The following is a 21,420-nucleotide window of genomic DNA, read 5'->3' as shown; positions in this document are numbered from 1 at the left end:
AGAGTAACAAGTGAAACATGAACTTTGCTACTAAAGACTAATGTAATTTCTACATTTAGTTCATATGCTGGCATCATAATTGTAGTGGAATTCAAATCCATCTGGTGTAAATTTGTTGGAATGTAGCATTTAGCTTGTGACCTGTTTTTGACAAGGGAAAATGCCAAATGAGCAGTTCAATACAACAATCACATTAGACATATTTGGAAATAAGCAATTTATGAAGCAAGATACTAAGGTGGTTATTTGGTCTCGAGAAATGTGCATGCTGTAATATAAACTGTTAGGACTACATAGTCTTTCGCAAGAGAGGCCATACAACTATGGGGGCTATGGTGTAACAGAGTTACAATAGGTAATTGCATTCCCATTACAAAATGAAGCAGGTGCTTTGTGTTATGATTCATATGTACACTAGAACTAGTGTGTGCTGTATGTATTATATAAGGTCTTGTTTGCATCTCATGTCTCTCAGATTGGCATCATCTTGTGCTATTTTGTTTGCCTATCATTTGTTTTTGCAGCAATTTATTATCTAAAATATAAATGCATTGGGAGCTATTGTTTTCTCAATAATTCATTTTCTCAATATTTTTGATTTATTTTCAAATTCTGTGCTGGACGTTGATGAACTAGTTAGATCATGGATTGTTGTGGAATGAGGAGTGCTGATGGCACCCTTAAAAGGCCTTATAATGGCTTTCATCAGGTTAGAAAGGCTTCGCATATACCTATGGCAGTTGCATGGAAAAACTGGAGGAGATGAAGCACTGGCAAGGCCTTTTGCACTGCATCCACATGAAGAAGCTGGAGAAGAAGCACAATCGTCATTGCTAGGGTTTCGTTCTGGTTGAACTGTGTGGAGAAGATTATTTTGTCAATTGGTTATGATGAGTCACGATTTGTTCCAATTTATAGTAGGATCTGCTTCATAAATCCTTTATCACTCAAAATAGGATTCAACAACCTATTATGGAGAATAATCATTGTCTTGTCTTCTTGGTGCTCTTTCCTTCAAATCCTAGCATACACTCAGTGCCTATGACAGATTTGAGATTGACGGGTGGTGATGAATGCTTTCAAATCTTGCTCCTTTCTCTCTTCTCTGCTTTGCTGGACATGCCGTGTCTGCCATAGATTGGCAGAGGCCATGCCGCATGCATGATAATACTTGGGTTTGATGAACAATATTTTATTGATTATCCAAGGACCAATGTGTCGTTTGCGCTAGTATGGCTTGTTGACATGGAATATGTGGGTGGCATGACTTGGCACATCCAACACTATTTTTGTGCTGATGAAAGGGAAAGGAGAGATAAGGAAAATGCTGGAGTGACTAGAGATGGAGGGAGGAAAAGAAGACACTGGTTACACTAAAATGTGGGAAGGCAAAGATTAGATTTGAACATGTCGAATAGAGCATATGGCAAGCTGAGTTGAGTTGGAGCTTTGTGTGACCCAACCTAGCCCAAAAAGCCGCCAAAATTTTAACTTTTATTGACAGACTCTAGTTGGGTTTGAATTATTAAATTTAGGCCTTATATCAAAGGAAGGGGGAGACAGGGAACATGTTGGAGTGACTAGAGAAGGATGGAGGAGGGAAAGAGAATAATGATTTTGCAAAAAGAGGGAAGGTGAAGATTATGACTTGTACACGGAAGAGGAGAGAATATGACAAGTTGGGTTGGGTTGGAGCTTTACCCAATCCAATTTCGCCCAAAAACCTTCCCAACTTTCGTTAAATGTACTTTATGGTTGAATGTGGTTGGGTCAAGCACGATTTCGACTGACTTGAAACTAATTCTAATGAGGTCTGGATCTGTTAAATATAGGCCTTAACCTGATTAACTTAAGTTAGGATATCTTTTGGGTTGAGTGGGTCGGGTTTGTTATCTGACCTGACCTAAGATAGGGACTTCTTCTTTCCCAACTTCTCTTTGCCTACAAATCCTGTTCCCTCTCCCCCTCTCTTTCTCCCTCTCTTCTCCACCTTCTCCTCCGCTGCTGCTTTGTCCTCCATGCTCTTCATCACCCCTTTTTGTTTCCTATGGTGTGCTTCTCATGCCAGCAAGATGGCTGAACATAATTCCTTGATTTTATCTAATGATTACATATATGCTAACTTTACACCATTTCATATTATCTGCTTGTCATCTTTTGCTTGTTATATATTTGTCTGCATTGACACCAGGATATAATAAAAACTTTTCTGTCCTATTTTGAATATAATTCCCAACATGTAGATTGGGGTGTAGGGATACAAAACTTCTTCAACTTCCAAAAATGATAGATTCCATGGTTTCTTTCAGTGACTTGCAAGAATAACTGTAAGATACTTTCATATAATCAGTTGTCATCTTCTAAAGGGGTGATCTGTTTCAAAAAGTTCATCTAAAATAAAGATTGTGACACCCCTGTATATATGCTTTTCTATTGAGTTTTGGTGTATTCCAAGTCCGAAATATCATATATATATATTATATATATCTCAGATGTTATGTTGACTAGACGTTTGGATGAGAAGCAAAGGAACTTTGAGGACAAGTATGCCAAATGTTTTAGTATGAAGGACGATAAGGTAAACTTTGTCTACGTAGTGTATTACTTTTGTGCTCCATATTCTTGAATTAAATATGTTGATATATGCATATTGAGTTGATTTTCTCTGTTACTTTTAAATTATGTTTTTTTTATCATAAAAAACTGGATTGATTGGAGAACGTGTCATTAACTCATTATCTATGTTTATATATAATTATATACATGTAAGATACAAATCATGAAATCACATAAGTGGCCGTAGCCGACAATCCCCTTAAAGGTATAGGCAAAATGCATTGGTGGTGAATACCTGTACAAATTTTTTTATAAAACTCTATTTAAATCCAAATATATATTGATTTGTTGTATTACAATGCAATAGCAAGAAGGCCTTAATCAAAGTACTTTTGGGTTGGCTTTATGGTTCTTTTACCCATTTAGCTTTACAAGTGTCTCTATAAAGTTAAAGAGTTATTTTATTAAAGTAGGCATCCTGCAAGGAGTAGCTCACCAAACTGACATAGGAGATTACTCGGCGGATATGTACGACCATTTTAATCAATGACATGAAGCTTATCCTTTATGATGCTACTCTAATTAATCTCAGCTGCAATAATTTATCTATCTCTTCTAGTAATCCTTCACAAGGATTCCGTTGCCGTTGACACATGCCGTGCTGACTGTTGGCCAGCACAGCACGTAAGGTGGCACACTCTGTCTCGATACACTATACCAATACATAGTATCGACGCTAAGAAATTGCTAAAACTTAATGGGTGGAAAGGAATATAGAGAGATGAAGGGAGAAAAAGGAAGAGAGGGAGAGAGAACACTAATTGGATTAGGAGATCATCATTGTCGAACTGTGATCAGAGTGGCATGGCAAGAAAAGAAAAACTAGCTGTCAGCACTCTTCTTATGGGGGAAGAGAAGGGCATACTTTTTAAAATATTCCTTAGGATCTAACTTAAGTAAAAGATCCACTATAAAGTATAAACAGGTCTGGATCTAACTTAACAGATTTGATATAGACGGATCTGAATGCCCTACTTCAAAAAAATGATCCACTTCATTAGATCTTCTTCCACAGTGATCCGAGCTCCTCAAACACTAGCTGCCACAAGTCCTCTCTTAAGCCATGCAGGATTCTATTTCCGATGTCCCTTCATCACCCTAGATAGCTTCCTTCGGTCCTCCTCCACCTCAAAATAACTCCTACACCACCACAGATTGATGCTACGAGACGAGGAGAGGGCCACCCCCTGAGCCACATTGCAGCGCTTCGCCAGTATGGCAATCTATGATCCTACTCCATCTCAACATGCTTAACTTGACTAGACAGACTTGTTCTTCTTCTCTTATTAGGAGCAGGAGTCTGTATCTCTGTCGTACTTGCCGACAGCATGGTCTACAAAATATGGTTGGTTTAAGAATTTTGTTTTTAACTTTAGGGTATATGATGATCATACAATACATAGTTTTAGCCATCCTTCTCTAATTCTTTTCAATGTGTTTCTTTTTTGTCTGAATATCTCCCTTCTTGCTGAATTGTAGATCCTACAAATCAACTTTGCCTCATCTCACCTTTAACGATTATTTGTTTTATTCTGGACATCAATGAAAGTGATATTGTTAGTAAATAACACACCATGGAACCTCATGTTTTGTATCCTGTTTTAATTTCTCTATTACCAATGTTAATAAGGATCTAATGCCAAATCTGGAGGCAAACTTTCCTCTTACTTTTTTCTCCCATCATCTGTTACTCTTATACATAAAATTTCCTCTTACCTTTCTCTCATGTGTTTGTGTGCGCACACATGTATTTTCTTGATAATATTTATAATTTTCTAGTCACTTTATTTTCTAAGACCTACCAGAATAATTCTTAATGCATCCTATCAAAAGCTTTGCTAACTTAATTAGATCTATCATTTGTAAGAGTCATTCTACATGGATTTAGCATTTGAGTAATAGATCTATGAAAAATATTTTAAACGAGAAGTTCAAAGTTTCCAAAATTTGAAAAAAATCAAAATTAATATATCAAATTCATTTAAATTAGGCCAAAATTGGTATAGGAATATGCTAGATTAACTCTATATGAGTTGATTTTGAACCCAAATTTTAAATTTTGAGGTAAAATTATATTTCTACTTTATTATTGCTATATCTTTAACAAAATAGGTCATTTGCAATATTATTTAGGGATAAAAAACTGTAATTTAGGCATTAATGCATATGTTAGAACCTAATATATAGATATATATGTACAAACTCTAAAAAACATATTATAAGAATGCTAGTATGCCAATGGCAAAATGAGGTGTGCCAATCAACATATGCTGTGCCGATAGGATATTAGCACGACAATCCTTGTTCTCTCATCGCTTATACATTTTATAATGTCAAGTCCTTATTCTTTCCCTAGCTTTAACTAGTTTATATTGTACAAGTCCATACTTATTGGACTTTGCTATCCTACCATCAATGGTTAGATAAATCTATTTCCACTTGTAGATTCATCAAGCCTCAATTTTGTTATTCTTCTAATATGATTAGTTATCTTGATCCATTATGTTAGAACCACATTTTTCTAAGTACTGATTTCTTCCATAATTTTCTTGATAAAATCTTGAGAAATTTATCAAAACCAGTGATGGCCATGCCACCATCGGCACGGCACACCTCGGCATGCCCCCCCTGTGCCAGTGGCACGCCCTCTATAATATTTTTAATAAATTTTTTAGGACATTTAGAGATGTTTTTGGGTCTTTGGTATGTCAATCTTTGATTTTTTTTGTCTAAATATATGTATTAAAATTTAAAATCTATATTACAATGCTTTATTTTTAGATTATTTTTGTAAATAACCTATTTTGTTAAAGATAAAATAACAGTTGAATATAAATATTATTCAACACATAATATGATTGAATACATTCATTAAAATTAATATTAATGATTAAACACTCCATAATATGATTGAATACTCCATAATATGATTGAATACTCCATAATATAATTGAACACATAATAACATTCAATACATAATTGATAATAGTTCAATAATTAAAACTAATATCTAGTTGAACGTAGAATGACGAGGAGGATCAAAGACTTTATTTGCTAGCACAAGAATAACATGGAAATGTTGCGTTAAATATTACCGATATTATTTAAAACTTATCCACTGATAATATTGCTCGTTATAACGTCTCACATAGTCTTCATAGAAATAAGAATTTTATAATTCTTCGATGATATGATATGGATATTGAATATACACGGGAACGATCGGCACAGGCACAGACACACCATAAGCATATGCAGATTGTAGATATGGAGTATAATAAGGGTGTTGTGGCTCTGGTGGGTGTGATTGATATGATAGTAATGATGATGAACTTATATCATCCTATGGGCGCACCTCTCCTGATGTCTTACTACCGATAGACTTAAGTCTTTCCCTCATCTGACTATATTCATATTGAACTTGAAATGGTCCCTTTCCTTTCTTCTGTTTCTGATAAATTTAACTTTGTGGTTGTCTAGGTATAGCAAATGAATTATCATTCCAATTTTAAAAAAATGATAAATAAGTTGTCATTTCAAAAATGACAAATGACAAAAGTTAATTGATGGAAATAAAAAAAAATTAAAAAAATGGGTTCTACATGTCATATCTTGTTTGTTAGGAAAATAAGTAAAGTTGATTTGATAAAGATTGATGAAATAGAAAATTTAAAAAAAAAAAATCTTTACATTGGCACATGACCGGCACGGATCGGCACGGGGGTGTGCCACTGGCACACCCCGTGCCAAGTGCCGTGCCTCTACTGGCACAGCAAGTGCCGACCGACACGGCCATCCTTGATCAAAACACCTTATGTTTTACCTTTATTATCATTCACAACTTACCATATTGATATTTCATCATTTGACCCTTGCATTTTGTTTTAAGTGCCTCGAAAACGCCATGCCACTAGTTTTTTAACAGACAAATACCTGAGTTAGATTAACTATAGATATAAAATGACCTTAATATACTTAAGTAAGTCTTTTTAAGATGAAGATAAAATAGAAGGTGAACCAAAATTTAAGGTCAAATGAGGGATAATTTAGGTATTTTTTTTAATTTTCAAAAGTAATAGAATATTCTATATTTTGTTAGTTGTTATTAGGTTAAAGTTAAGTCAACATGTCTTTGAGGCATTAAAAAAATGTCGGGGTCGAATGATAAATATCCATATAGGGTGTGAATGATATTAAATGCAAAATGTAGGGTGTTTTTGATAAATTTCCCTAAAATCTTTTACAACTTCACCTTTAAACTCAACCATCTAATATAATTAGCCTAAGGTTATCATCAACTTCTGTTTTCCTGTCAGGCTCTATCCTTATATAATTTCTTTATATAACTTTAAAACCGCTGCATGCTATCACTTGCAAAAGTAGTTAAATATTCATCCATCTTCGTGAAATTCACACTGACTGTCAATCAACCTAACAAATGTCCTTCATTCGGGTAGAGCATGCATCAGCAGTTGAATATGCTCTGATATTATTATGTTATGCCACTTTTATTGAAATCACCAATTTGTAAGCTATTTGCAAAAACAGCAAATTCTCAGCTGATTCTATTGCATGCTTTGTGCTAAATGAATAGTGTTTACTTGTCTACATATTCCTCTATTTGTATATTAGGTTGGTATACAATAATACAATAATAGGAAGTTTCAATTGGTTTTCAATCTTTATTTGGTTTCCTTCCATGACTATAGCCTTTACATCGTTGCTTCAATTCAGGTAGATCCAGAAGACATGTTGGTTGGTAAGGCGGCTATAGGAAATCTTCTTGGAGGAATTGGCTACTTCTATGGCCAGTCCAAAGTAGCATTGCCAAAAGGATTCAGTGTAAGTCGATAGATCCCTGCTGCATTTTATAATCTATTTTCTTGCTCCTCTTGTCCTAGATTCTGAGCTAAAATGTTTTCTGCTTTCTATGGACATGTTGCAGTCTTCTATGTCAATTTTTTGTATGCAGTATAGATTTAGTCTTCTGATATGTGTTACTCGGATCAGGGCCATAAACTTGCTTTATTTATATGGACATGAGTGTTAAACCTAAACAATGCTTACACCATTCATCAAAGACTATTTGTTGGGAACTTGAGTTGTGTATTTGTAGTTCATTTCAAAAGAATTAACAATAGGTGGAGTTGTTGGTTACTCTGAAGAAAGCATCTTACTTTTCTTGTGGATTGTCATTTAAGTTTAAACCATATATTGATTGAGAGTGACTTGGAAAGCCTAAGGATTATTTGGATTAAACTTTAAAAACAATATATGGATATATTGATAATGACTGAAATAACAAATTTATTAACGTGTGTTGTGGAGCAGTCACAGAGTGGTCTAAGTGATGCAATGAATTTCATTTAAATGTCTAATAATAGAAACTTTCTTAGTTTAATTTGACTATGATCCACTTCAGATGTTCAGCGGCAAGATGACAACATTGACTCATGTACCTTGTTGTTGAAGGGTCTTTGTGTTTGATTTATTTCAGGGTTTCCGAGTCTTCAGTGTTCATCTTCAAGATAATTAAATGCAATTCTTTTAAACTATTTCTGTATTTTAAATAATTTTTAACGTCCAAAAGTTTTATAATAAACCTTGTCTTTTGTTGCAATTACATGAAATTCAATTATTTTCTTTAATCTATTTGAGAAATAAGAAGTGAGGCGAGTTGGAAGAGGGTCCTAGCTAGAAAATGGTAGATTGGAAGAATTAGAGGCGTTTGAGACCAAAACAAGAATGCTTTGGTAGGATATAACACTCTTACCTATTTCTCCTACTGGGGAAGTAGGAGGGGAAGTAGGAAAGGATAGCTATTGAAAATTAAGTTTGAATTTGTCATTCCAAAAGTTTCCAGTTTAATAGTTGTTGTCAAAAGTGTCACTTGCTGGAGATTTTGTTGGATTCATAAAATTTTTTACTTAAAGTTGTTTCAATATATTATTTATTATGTGATAAATGTCACTCTTACATGTTCAGCCTTGAAATGGGTCATCGGTAAAGAAAATTAGAATATCAATTGTCATATTTTTTGGATAGGAAAATTGAAAAACGGCGAACTGATTTAGCAGGCACATGCAGATTACTAAATATGGCATGGCAATGACTTTTCTTTGAATGTAACTAACACACATTATAAATTGAAATTAGAATGATTTATCTATGTTATTTATAACTTTTATTTCATGAGGTAATTAATTAATACTATGTTTTGACATCATCTTCTATTGGTAGATTTCATTGCTAATTGTTTGTTCATTCCATATTAAGTGAATTTTTACTGGTTGGTTCTTATGGATGTTATTCTTATGCCAATACACATGCATATTTGAAAAGATTATGCCTGAGGAATTTCTCTTGCAGCTAAAGAATGGTGATAAATCCATTTCTTATTGGCCGGCTGCACTTTTTACAGCTGTTCCAAGCAGATCGTTCTTTCCAAGAGGATTTTTGTGGGATGAGGGATTTCATCAGTTGGTCATTGGGTTAGATTTCTATTGTGCTGTTTCACTTTATAATTGTTACTATTATCATTGTTTTTTCAGAGAGAAAGTGGGCTGGTGCCAGTTATGTTTTATTTATTGTGTGCTCTTTCACTTGCTTCTTTCTTGACAGATGTTTTGAACTTCTTGTGTTCATCCTAAATTCATTTATGTTGAGCATATTCATGTTGATGTTTAGGCGCTGGGATGTTGATATATGCATGGATATTGTTGGTCATTGGTTGGATCTGATTAATGTAGATGGATGGATTCCTCGTGAACAAATACTTGGAGCTGAAGCTTTAAGGTGATTTATTTTCTACATTGAGCAAAACTTTGTTGCTGAATCAATGTGAAAACAGATTGCTGTAATATGTCATATCTATCTCTTATATGGTTTATGTTTATGCATTTTGTAGTAAAGTCCCTGAAGAATTTGTTCTCCAGTATACTTCTAATGGAAATCCACCAACTTTATTTCTTGCTCTACGAGGTAACATATCCTTATTTACTTCTCTTTGTTTTTATCTCCAAACTGGGTGAGACTTCTGAGGCGATAAGTGTGAAGTGGTGCTGTAGGTCAAGCCTTTGTAATGGGATGTGCTTTCCTCAAGTTTAAAGCCTAACTGTCATCTGTTGTGGGTTTTCCTGTTCCTTTGTGCATATTTTGAGTGGTTTAAAAACTTTTCTGGCAAATCTTCCACTTATGCTAAATGGATAGGATTCCATATAACTATTATTCCCTGAAGTCTGTAGCCCCCTTACCTATACAAGTTATGGTCTTGTGAAATTCTTATAATTGATCTCTTGCAGACTCTAACTATGCTTGAGCCACATATGGCCATGCCAAAGGCATGTGCTGTGCTGAAATATAGTTGACATGCCTCTAATATATCTTTTAGGGTTTTTATATATATTTTTGCTTTGAATATACATATTCAAACCTACATTAGAGTCTTTTATCCGTATATAATGTTGTAAATGATCTATTTTATTAGAGATATAGCAATAGTCAAGTAGAGATATGATTCTACACATAATATGACATTAATTAATTGACAATAGATCAATAATTAAAACCCAAACCGTTGAACGTAGTTAATCCAAGATGTTCCTATATCAATTTTGACCAAATTTGAATGAATTTGATATAATAATTTTGGATTTTTTAAAATTTGGGAAATCTAATCATATTAAAATTTTAGCTAAAAATTATAAAATTTAGGTTCAAATCAACTCATATGGAGTTATGGGGTTAATTTGATATGTTCGTATACCAATTTTGACTTAGTTTAAATGAATTTGACATGTTAATTTTAAAATTTTGAAATATAGAAGAAATATTGGGGGAAATCAAAATTTCCCTTTGATTCCTATATTTTTAAAGAATAATTTTTATAGATAGCACCAAAGTGTTAGATCTATGTAGAATGGCCTTTACAAATAATAAATCTATCATTTGTACATCCCAAATAAGTTTTTAAAGTGCCAAATAAAAAAATAAAAAACCTCGTACTGGTCGGCATGGGTTGGCACAGGTTGGCATAGATCCATGCTGCTTCGGCATGCACCCGTGTCGATCGGCACGGCTTGACACATCTCGACACGGAGTTGTGCTACTGACACAATCCGTGCCTAGTGTCGATGTTCTAATGGCATGGCAAGTGCTGGTTGGCATGGCCATTCCTTTTTGGTTAAATTGTTTTCAAATTTCAATACTGAAAGCTGTTTTTTTTGTCATTCACCATGTTTGAGGAAATAGAAAGGATTTTTTCTTTATTTAGTTCTTATTTTAGACGAAAATGTATCTTATTGAGGAATTTGGGCTGTGTTAGACCAGGTTTGAGGAAAACATAGTTATGATACTTGTTTCTGGTGGATACTTTCTTTTTTTTTTTCCTGAGAGAGAAAGTAAAAACTGTTTATATCATGGTTTGAAGTTTTGGCCCAGATCGAGATGTTTTACTGGAATATTTTGTGTTTTGGTCTCAAATGATCCTAAACTGTCTCCAAGATCACCGTTCAACCGAAACAACCTTCATAATAATTCTTTTCAAGTGTGTTTCATATTCTAAGGTATATTTGCCTTGATCCAGCTTGTACCGAATATTTTGATATTATCCTTATTTTTCTCATGTTTTTGAGATTTTTATGTTATTGTTTAGAATTTTTTGAACTTTATTTATTAGAAGCAGTTTGAGACTAGCACATGAAACTGTTGCGCGTTGATCGAGTAACAGAATCTGAAGAATCTATAAAGCAGCAAGGAAGAGAAAATTAAACAAGTATAAGAGACAGAATTTTGATGAAAGACAATTAGTGAAAGCTATTGCTCTAAGTCTCTAAATTTCTGAACTTCTAAATTTCTTTACAGGAAGAAAGCAGGGCTAACTATTTTCGTGCAAAATAAATAAATTAAATAAACTAAACTGAGGACTCCTTAATTCAGGAGGTATCATAACATCATCAAATCAATACATAAGCCTTTTAATTTGTACCAGCTAATCTCTTATACATGGATTTCATTTTCTGGCCATCATTCAGCTTTGTGGAAAAATATTCTGATATACTCCCATATTTTACATGTTTAGACTCAAACAAGGCATTGATTTTCTTTTAGTTATGATACTTAGACTTGACCTGTAAACCATTATGCAAGATAGATATCAATTGATGGACCCAGAAGGAGCAAGAGAGTTCAGTTCCCATATTCAGTTTTTTCACATTGATGTTCATTTGGAAATTATATTTTCTAGTTAAATAAAATAAAACATGAACTTGGCTTCTATTTCTCTAATTATCCTGAGCTATTGCAGTAGGCAATTCCTCCTTCACTCCCTAGAGAACAACACAAAATTAGTAAGTAAGAAAAAAAAAAGTCTTTATGTTTCTATTGGTAGCAAGTACTCAAAAATAATATCCCTTCTCTTAATGAAAAAGTAAACATGCAAGTTTTGGACTTCCTCTCTCTGAATTTATTGGATCCATCCCCTCTACTCAGTGCATGTTGGCAGAATTCAAGCCACTTTTTCTATAGTGCATACTTGGAAATAGAGAAATGTAATTTAAATAAGAGGAAAGAGAGATTAATGATGTTGTGGACCAACCATAATAGCTAATCTTATCAATGATGGTCGTGCCGAAGGCACGTGCAGTGCCATGCTATCATCGGCACGACATGAACTCGGCACGCATTTAACATATTTTTAATAAAAAAAAGATATTTAAAGATGTTTTTAGGTTTTCAGCACGTCAACCTTTGGTTTTTAGTTTGAATATTTATTTACTAAAATTTAGATTATAGTCTTTTATCTTTAGATTATTTTTGTAAATGACCTATTTTATTAAAGATATAGCAATAATCAAATATAAATATTATTCGACACATAATATGATTGAATATATTCATTAATACTTATATTAGTGATTAAACACTCCATAATACAATGTTTCGAAACTTGGTATCAGGATCGGTCGTTGGAAAAAACAATACGTATCGACCGTATCCCTATTCCACACTGTAACTGGTTTTAGGTTCGGATCGGGATTATTTTATGGTTGATCCCGATTCGGATTAGCCAATTTGACTCAGGATTGGTCAATTTTGGGATCCATGCCATAATATAATTAAACACATAATATTCATTGATAATAATTCAATAATTAAAACTAATATCTAGTTGAATGTAGAATGACGAGGAGGATCAAACACTTTATTTGTCGGCACAAGAATAACTTAAGAATATTGCGTTAAATACGGTTTATAATTTTTAATCATATTGATGATGATGACTTTATTTGTCGACACAAGAAATACTAAAGTTATTTGATAATGATTGATGGAAATAAGAAAAAATTAAAAAATTCGAGGCATGGGCCGGCACGCACGCGTGTCGGACTAGCATAGGGGTGTGCGACTAACACACCCTGTGACAGATGCCGTGCCATTATCAGCATGGCCATAATTGAATTTTATTACTCATAGTAGTTTGGATCAACAATGGCCGAGCCGTGCTGGTCTGGTACGAGTGCATGTCGGCCAGTCGATATGTAGCCCATTTTTTTGTTAATTTTTCTATTTTCATCAATTATCATCAATCAACTATAGTGTTATTCTTGTATCGACAAATGAAGTCATTATCATCAATGTGATGGAAGACTACTAAAAATATTTATCGCAACATTCCCCGTTATTTTGTTCAACTAGATATTAGTTTTAATTATTAAATTATTATCAATTAATATTATATGTTGAATGCATGTGTTCAATTATATTATAAGGTATTCAATATATTATGGAGTGTTCAATCATTAGTTTTAGTTTTAATGAATGTATTTAATCATATTATGTGTTGAATTATATTTATATTTGACTATTGCTATATATTTAATAAAATAGGGCATTTACAAAAATAATCTAAAGATAAAAGACTGTAATGTAGATTTTAATATATATATTCAAATCAAAAACTAAAGATTGATATGCCAAAGACCTAAAAATATCTTTAAATATCCTAAGTTTTTTATTAAAAATATGCTAAATACATGTTAGTGGCACGCAGGGCGGCATGCCCCAGGCCCTATGCTAGGCACAACACGTGCCTTCAACACAGGCATCATTGGTTTGGATATAGAAGAAATGAGAAAAAAGAAGGATTCTTAATAACGAATTACTAATGAGGCCTTATGATTCTAGTATTCATGGAACCCAGTTTCGGCTGATCCTAAGTTGGATTGGCCGAAACGGATCGGGATTAGCCAAGCCAAAATTGATTGGTTTTGGCTGATACCGACCTGTATCGGATCGGGATTGGTCGTATCGGCCAATCACTCTCGATATGAGTGTAGGAGGGAAGGAGAGAGAGAGAGAGAGAGAGAGAGAGAGAGAGAGAGAGAGAGAGAGAGAGAGAGAGAGAGAGAGAGAGAGGTGGCCTGCGACAGTAAAAGGGAGAGGGAAGAAGAGAAGGAGAAAGCGAGAGAGAGATAAAAGAAATTGAGGAAAAAAAGAGTGTGAAAGTACTTTCTTAGTTTCTTACTTCTAATAGGTTTTCTAGTTGTGAGGGTACTTCCTAATTCCCGAGAATTCCTACTTGTTGTTTACTACCTAATTCCAAATGATTAATATTTGGGAGATTCCTATTCTATGATGCTTTCTTTATTCCCTAATTGTTGCAGAGTTTACAAAGAATATTCTATAGTGAATTACAGCAAGATAGTTTTCTTTTCCAACAGCTATTTTGTTCATGATAAAGGCTAATTTACTCTCTGATCTGTGACTTAACTCTTGCAATTTCTAGATATATCAGTTTAATACTCATTTTCAATTTTTTCTCTTCTGTGGGTTGCCTATAATATGCATGCATTTGAGATAAAAAGTTAAGTATTCCAATTTGATGTCAAGTATTTTCTTCACTCAGATTTAGCTAGTGGCATAAAAGAAAGCAAGTTTTCTATTGAAGAAACCAAAAAGATCTCTATGTTCCTTGAAAGAGCTTACATCCGCTTGAATGCATGGTTTCAATGGTTCAACACCACTCAATCTGGTGAGTTGATTTCATGAGGTAGGATATGGACTTTGTCAATTATATCCAACATCTATGCTGATAATACATTGCTTTCATTATCAGTGTTATCTTTCAAATTCCTCTGATGAACTTTAATAAACATTTAAGCTTGTTATTTTTGCATGAGCTTATATGAAGTTGAACCTCTTTTTGCTGTCCTAAATATAGCTTCTGTTTTTTCTATTTCCTTATGCAAAAATTTTAGTTGTGCAAATTACTCCACATGTTTCAATGTTCTTAACAATATTTTATAGAAAGAAGAAACTTTATTAGTCTTAAAAATAACAGAAGATGAAGTAAAATGATTCTGTGCTTGAAAACAGTAATGATTTTATACTCTAGAAGAAACGAAGTACATGTTTTTTGTTTCTCATTTTTGTGACATTCCAAAGTTTCAAGGAAGCATAGAGTTATCGGATCATGTTATATTATACCACATTGATGCATTTGTCATTCACATAAACATCTTGGAAGACTTCAATAATCTAATGGCAGTTCATGTTTGGACTTAATTATATATTAATGTAGGTTCTGTAACATAGTTTAAGCATGCCTAGAGCTGTTGAAAAAGTGCTCTTTAATTGGTTGAACTTATTTTATTATAGTGGAGTTAAACTTCATTTGGACTCATCTGTGACGTGTAGCTGGAGACAAATCCCTAAACTGAAAGTTGCCATCCTTATCTCTTTACCAAATTATTTCCATGCCTAGGGAGCTTTCTCCATGGGCTGCTCCTTTACTACATAAGTCTAAACTGTGACCAAGATGGTAAACTACTCTTGTTCCAACTGCTAACTGGGCATATAACAAGTCCTATTCTGTGATTTCACTTTTACTGAGAATTGGCACCAATATTTGGAGTGTTGATGTCAAGTTGAATTCTAGTTATAAACTTCTGTCAGATTTTTGAAGTCTTCTCATCTTTTGACTTATAGCCTTTAGTTGACTTCTATTTTTTTTTTGGAAAGGATTGGTTGATGAGACACTTATTTAATTAGGGATTTATAAATTCACAAAATACTGAGTCAGAATGTCAGAGTAGGAAAAGAAAGAGAGTTTTCTAGTTTCCCTGTTATCTCAACTATGATGTCTTCATATGCAGGTTTGGGTATTTGCAAGAACAATATGTCGTTTACAATGTTTGCACCTTTGATGGGTCATGCAGAGTACATAGAAAGCCAAACCCTAACTATAATTTATATTGTAGAGTTCAATACAAAGTTACAGACAACATTTTATGGATTGCAAGGATTACAGTGGTTTTTTTTTGCTTTTAAGTCAGTTGGAGACTCTATCTGGAGTCTTCTTGAAGAAAGCGCAAAGATCTTGTATGTACATTAGGATTTTATATATAGTCGCATCTAAGCTACATATAAGCCATTTCTCGTTGGAAAAACCTGTTGACTCCCAAAAACACATGGTTAGCTTTATTACTCAACCTTTTCTACCGGTTACATATGAACTAATCAGCATGAGACAAATCATGAGAAGTTCCACTGACAACCATTGACAAGTTCACATGGTAATCAAATACGAGACTTAAAATTTCTCTATTTGTTTTTTTCGTGAGAAATTTATTTATTTTGCACACTGATCTCATAATGATGCTTCACTACATTTTTTAGTTCTCTAGATATAAAATTTGGTAGCTTATTGTTGTCATGTTATATTCTGATTTGCTTGCAGTACTGAAATCTGACGTATATTTGAGTAATTTGAGCTTCTTAAAAGTTTTACCAACCATCCTTTGGTTCCCAGGGAAAGACAGTGGTACCTTCTATTGGCATGGGAGAGACAATATAACAACAAAGGAATTGAATCCTAAGGTTTGATTGCTTGATCTTGCACAAAACATTCCGAGTATGAGTTCCTTTTCATTTTGATAACCATTAGTATTCTTTATTGTTGTCCTTCATATGCTTGTGAATATGTGAGATGCTTCTAATATATTGTGTCTTGCTTGATTATACAAAACTTTAACAAAACTAAATAGACTAAGATCTTAGTGACCAAAAGACTGAATAATGTACTCAAGATATTATGGAAAATATATGAAAGATATGGATAGCTGGTTCAACAGTGAAAAATATCTCACAGTGCTTGAAACAAGTAGGCGACATAGTTACCCATTTGACTCACCTGCTCACAAAGTTATATATCCAAAACACTATTTTTCAAATAATTTATGAGTTATGACAAGTTGACAAATATACCAAACTTGCACTGCTCATCTGTATGATCCTTATATTTTGAAGAAAAGGATCAGCATGGTCCTCATACTGATTTGCGTCTTTCACAATTATCAGAGATCTTATTGAAGTGTAATGTGACGCACTAACTACAAGAACAATCATAACAGTTTTTGCAAGTTTTTTTTCTCTGTAGCAATTCACTCACCAGCAAATTAATTGCTTTCAATTTATTGGGGTCGTATTCCAGTTGAGGTTTTTGAATTTCCTTTGGAACTAATCAATTTTTTTTCACTTTTTCTGGACTTTCAGAATAATTTGTGTCTCTCAGTCAAGCTTCACTAATTTCATTGGTGAATAATTTTGTGTTGATTATTCCTTCCAGCAGAATAGTAGCTGGCAGTCCAGCCAAGAATTGATAACTAGGTTGAATCTTGCTTCTTTTTTCCAACTTAAACTTGTATTTTTTGTCACTTTGGAATAGCCAATAGTGGACACCTACCACTTTTGTTGATGTCTTTTGGTGAGCCCAAAGTATTGACTTTTTAAGATTATCTTTTATTCGAGTAGTCCTCTAATCTCTTTTGTTTACACCATCTGACCTTATCAGATATCTGAAGTAGGCAACATTAGCAAACTAGGGAGGAATTTTGGCATATTTTCAGACCTTTTTTTAAAGACTACTTGTGGAATAGTTAATATAACCAAGGACAATACTCTAAGGGATTAAAGTAAGTACTGTGATATTTGTATCATTTTTGGAGAACAAGGCACAGATCGGTCCAAAGCGAGCTGCCTGCAGCATAAAGTCAAATTCTCGTTTGCAGGCTTTCTAGGCCTCTAAAAGCAGATCTGTTAACATATGGTATGGCTATGGTCTAATACTTCATCAACTACTCACATGAACTATACAAACGGCATATAAAAGTAGACGGTAGAGTATAGAGTATGAGAAAAGAAAGAGATACATGTCTAAGTAGAAGTACGAAGCTTTTATGATACATAATTCAGTACCAGAAGCATATTTTGTCACAATTTGCCATTTTTTAATTTTTGTAGTCCCAAACTGAACTATCTCAAAGGCTCAAACAAGTTTCACTAGATTCCAGTTAAATCGTTTAATTCCAGTTCCTGCCTGGCAGACTCTGACATCTGGCTTGGATGACTATCCTCGTGCATCTCACCCTAATGATGAAGAGCGCCATGTAGACCTAAGATGTTGGATTCTTCTTGCTGCAGATTGCATGCATTCAATTGCCGAACTTCTTAGAATAGAAAGTGGTTTAGAAAAGGTATCGTAGTGTATGCTATCACTGGAGAACTTCGTGTATATTTCTTAAGACTAAGTAGCCTTTTTTATGGAAATTGTGCAGGCTTATTTTATGATGTCGAAACAGCTTTCGAACTTTGATATTCTAAATCAGGTATAGCTTCTTGCTGTTAAATTTCTTGCTTTGCTGATAATGTTCTAAATTAAGATATTAATTTAATGTTCATCTTACGCATTGGCTTGAAGCAATTCATACCCTATGGAATCATATTACAGAATACAGAAAATGTCTTTGTATTGTAAACTGCAAATGGATCTATAGTCATATTAAAGCTGCCATTGCTATTATGTTCTTTTTCATTATCTACCTTATTGAGCAATGTGTAACTATATTTTAGGACTTCAATTTGTTGTAATGAACCCAGCCATGAGGGCGAAGTCAATCCCATTGAGTTCGGTGCCTAGAGAGGTCAGGGGCATTTACATCCAGCCCCTTGGCTAGTTATCTTTTTATTTTATCTTTGTAATTGCTTATTAGTTTGCTTTTGCTGTTTAGACTCTATGTTAGGTGCATTTGCTTATGTGTATTAGTCACTGCTTATGTTAATGAGCTGTTGCTTAGGTGGATTAGAGTCAAGTTAGGGAGCCACCTATAAATGTTGTGGTGTGCACCTGAATTAGGCATCTTTGGATCGTTGAAACCCTAGTTAGTCTATCTCTCTTTCTCTCTCAATCCTCCACTCTTGTTCGACCATCACCAAGCTTGGCTGACCACCACCCTTGGCCGACAAAGCTGCCTACCTCCTCTACTGGTCGTAACCCCTAAGGAACGACCCACCTTCTTCCTCCTCCCTTCTTCTTTGAACCATCCCCTATAACCCTACACTATTGTCTCTAACATTTCACCACCACCTACCGTATCGGTGCCACCCCATCACTACCGGCCTACCATCACCATTCCACACTTTTTTTTTCTATCTTTTTATCCGACTCCTTCACTTTCTCTCTCTCTCTCTGACCCTATTACTACAATAATCTTTTTGTGACAATAACATAGTGCGAGAAAGAAGGGGAGGAAGAGAGAGGGCGGAATAAAGATGAGGGAAAAGGCTAGAGAGAGAATAGAGAGAGGGAGTGATTGAAAGAAAACAAAAGATGGGTGGGAGATGTGGTAGTAAGAAAAGTGGGAGAGAATTATTTTATTTGTGTGAGAGAGAGTAGTACTTTTTTAATTTTTAGATTTTATCTGAAAGTTATTTATATTTATCTATTTATCTATTATTGATTTCTAAAATTTTGATTTTTTTCAGTATTTCAAAATAATTTTTAGAATTTTAATGTAATTAAAAAATAGTTCGATACTAAAATCTGATACTAGCAAACGAAATGACTGATATGATCGATATGTATCATTTTTTTGAGCGGTCGATCTCAATCCTGATTCCGATATTTCGAACATAAGTGAATTCAAATCCAACCAAACTCATATGTTATTTAAAAGTATAAAATCTCTACCTATTCATGTCATGTCCACTTTGGGGCTATCAAAATGTCTCAAGCTTAGAATTGAGAGGGAGTATTAGACTATAATATATCAAAATTATTGTCCTCTAATAGCTTAAACCTTCAGAGTACGAGTTAGCACCTCTAATACTTCAATCACTATTTACGGTTAATGTGGTTGTTATCATAAAATAGGTGTGTGACGTGTGTCAACACTCTAGATCTCGAGAAGAATGATCTGGGGTATTTATAAATTATAACTTGGATCACAGATGTTATAGGTGTACATGTAGACTTTTATACAAAGCTATTTGTGACTTGCTTTCTATTGACTTATCATCTTAAGGTAACTAGTATAATTTTTTCATTGTGCCATTTTAATTACTAGGAGTATCAATGTATCATGAAAGAGTAGGGCATTAGTTAGTGTAATCGTAAGGCTTGCCTCCTTGCACCCAAGTGGTAATAGGTTGAGGCGTCAAAACTACCTATTTACTAATAGGGGTAAGGTTGCATACATATTTCTTTCCACAAACCATGCTTTGGAAGATTATCATGAATTGTGGCACTGTTCTTAATTGAAGTACCGGAAGGGTCCAATTATTCAAAACACGAACATCCAAAATCAAAAGTGATTAGAAAAACATTATGCTAACTTATTTCAAAGGCTACTTTAATAGTGATTCGTGAAATGCAATTCTCTTTAGCAAACCATATTGATTGGGATAGCCTGTTATCTATGAAGCATGGATACAAATATGGAGATACGGATATGAGGATATGATAAATTTTTATAAGTAGGATATGGATACGGCATGAATATGCCAATCAATAAATAAATAATATATTTTCAATCTATTGTCAACCAATATAACATATGGTAGAAAATGATTATCCCAAAAATGATAAGATAAAAAAAAAAGCTACAGATTTAGGATCTACATGTCTAAAACTTTAGAATAATATTGTACCAGAAACTTATATGAAATTCAAAATATTAGTGAAACATTGAAACCCAATTCAACTATTAATTTATAATTAACTTGGATTTTTAAATGGTTTTCAAGTTATATGTTTAATTCATTATCAAATAAACAAAACCTTAAAGTATTATGAAGGATTGGATATATATATAGTATATGTTTGTACTTTTATATCATCTTTTAGCACAAAAAAAAGGATTGGATGATCAAGAAATGTACTGGAGTCGTATCTAGCCGTATCGAAAAATTAAAATTGATTTTTTTAATTCGGATATTCCTCTAGCCATATCCGATACATATCGAGTTGTATCTGTACCAGTGCAAGAGGCGCTGAAATTTAATGATCCCTCCCCTGTAGGGATCTGGTTCTAATTGAGAATTCATGTCATTCTATTTATTATGTAACATTTATAATTGTTTTTCTATTTTTCATTCATCTAGGGTGTCTTTTGCTTATTCTCATTGTAAAGTTTATATATAAACTTGTTGTGCTTTTAATGAAGATTTATGATTTACTTCCCTTTGTGAAACTTGTGTGAAACCATTCTTTAAGGGTGGAGGTGTGAAACCGCATTCCTCTTTTATCTTTTTGCATTCTCTTCCATCTCCTTCTCTCCGCCACACCGTTTGCATTAGTATAGGACACCGGTATGAGGGGCAAATGAAGTATCCATGCTTCATAGCTTGTTATCCTATATCTTATGTACTTATTTATCGTTATTTATCTTAAAACACCTAAACTGTAATTTGTTAGAAGAAAAAAGTTACATAGCTCTGATTTTGCTATAGTGATTGGTGATTTGGTTC

The 21,420-nt window shown here is 33.7% G+C and overlaps 1 protein-coding gene across 1 annotated transcript in view; it reads left to right on the top strand.

Moving 5' to 3' along the window:
* Nucleotides 1-21,420, top strand: part of LOC140768159 (mannosyl-oligosaccharide glucosidase GCS1) — a 46,241-nt gene that overhangs the window by 13,814 nt on the left and 11,007 nt on the right. The window contains exons 8-16 of the mRNA XM_073108316.1: nt 2,493-2,578; nt 7,351-7,458; nt 8,986-9,107; nt 9,304-9,411; nt 9,524-9,597; nt 14,522-14,647; nt 16,427-16,494; nt 18,000-18,149; nt 18,231-18,281. Coding sequence (XP_072964417.1) covers nt 2,493-2,578; nt 7,351-7,458; nt 8,986-9,107; nt 9,304-9,411; nt 9,524-9,597; nt 14,522-14,647; nt 16,427-16,494; nt 18,000-18,149; nt 18,231-18,281 — 893 coding nt within the window. The remainder of the gene's footprint in view (nt 1-2,492; nt 2,579-7,350; nt 7,459-8,985; nt 9,108-9,303; nt 9,412-9,523; nt 9,598-14,521; nt 14,648-16,426; nt 16,495-17,999; nt 18,150-18,230; nt 18,282-21,420) is intronic.

The sequence above is a fragment of the Typha angustifolia genome, chromosome 10 (genome assembly GCF_048772165.1).
Source record: "Typha angustifolia cultivar Huaian chromosome 10, ASM4877216v1, whole genome shotgun sequence".
Classification (NCBI taxonomy): domain Eukaryota; kingdom Viridiplantae; phylum Streptophyta; class Magnoliopsida; order Poales; family Typhaceae; genus Typha; species Typha angustifolia.
Note: the sequence above shows the minus strand (reverse complement) of the source record. Positions and strands in the feature narration are given on the sequence as shown.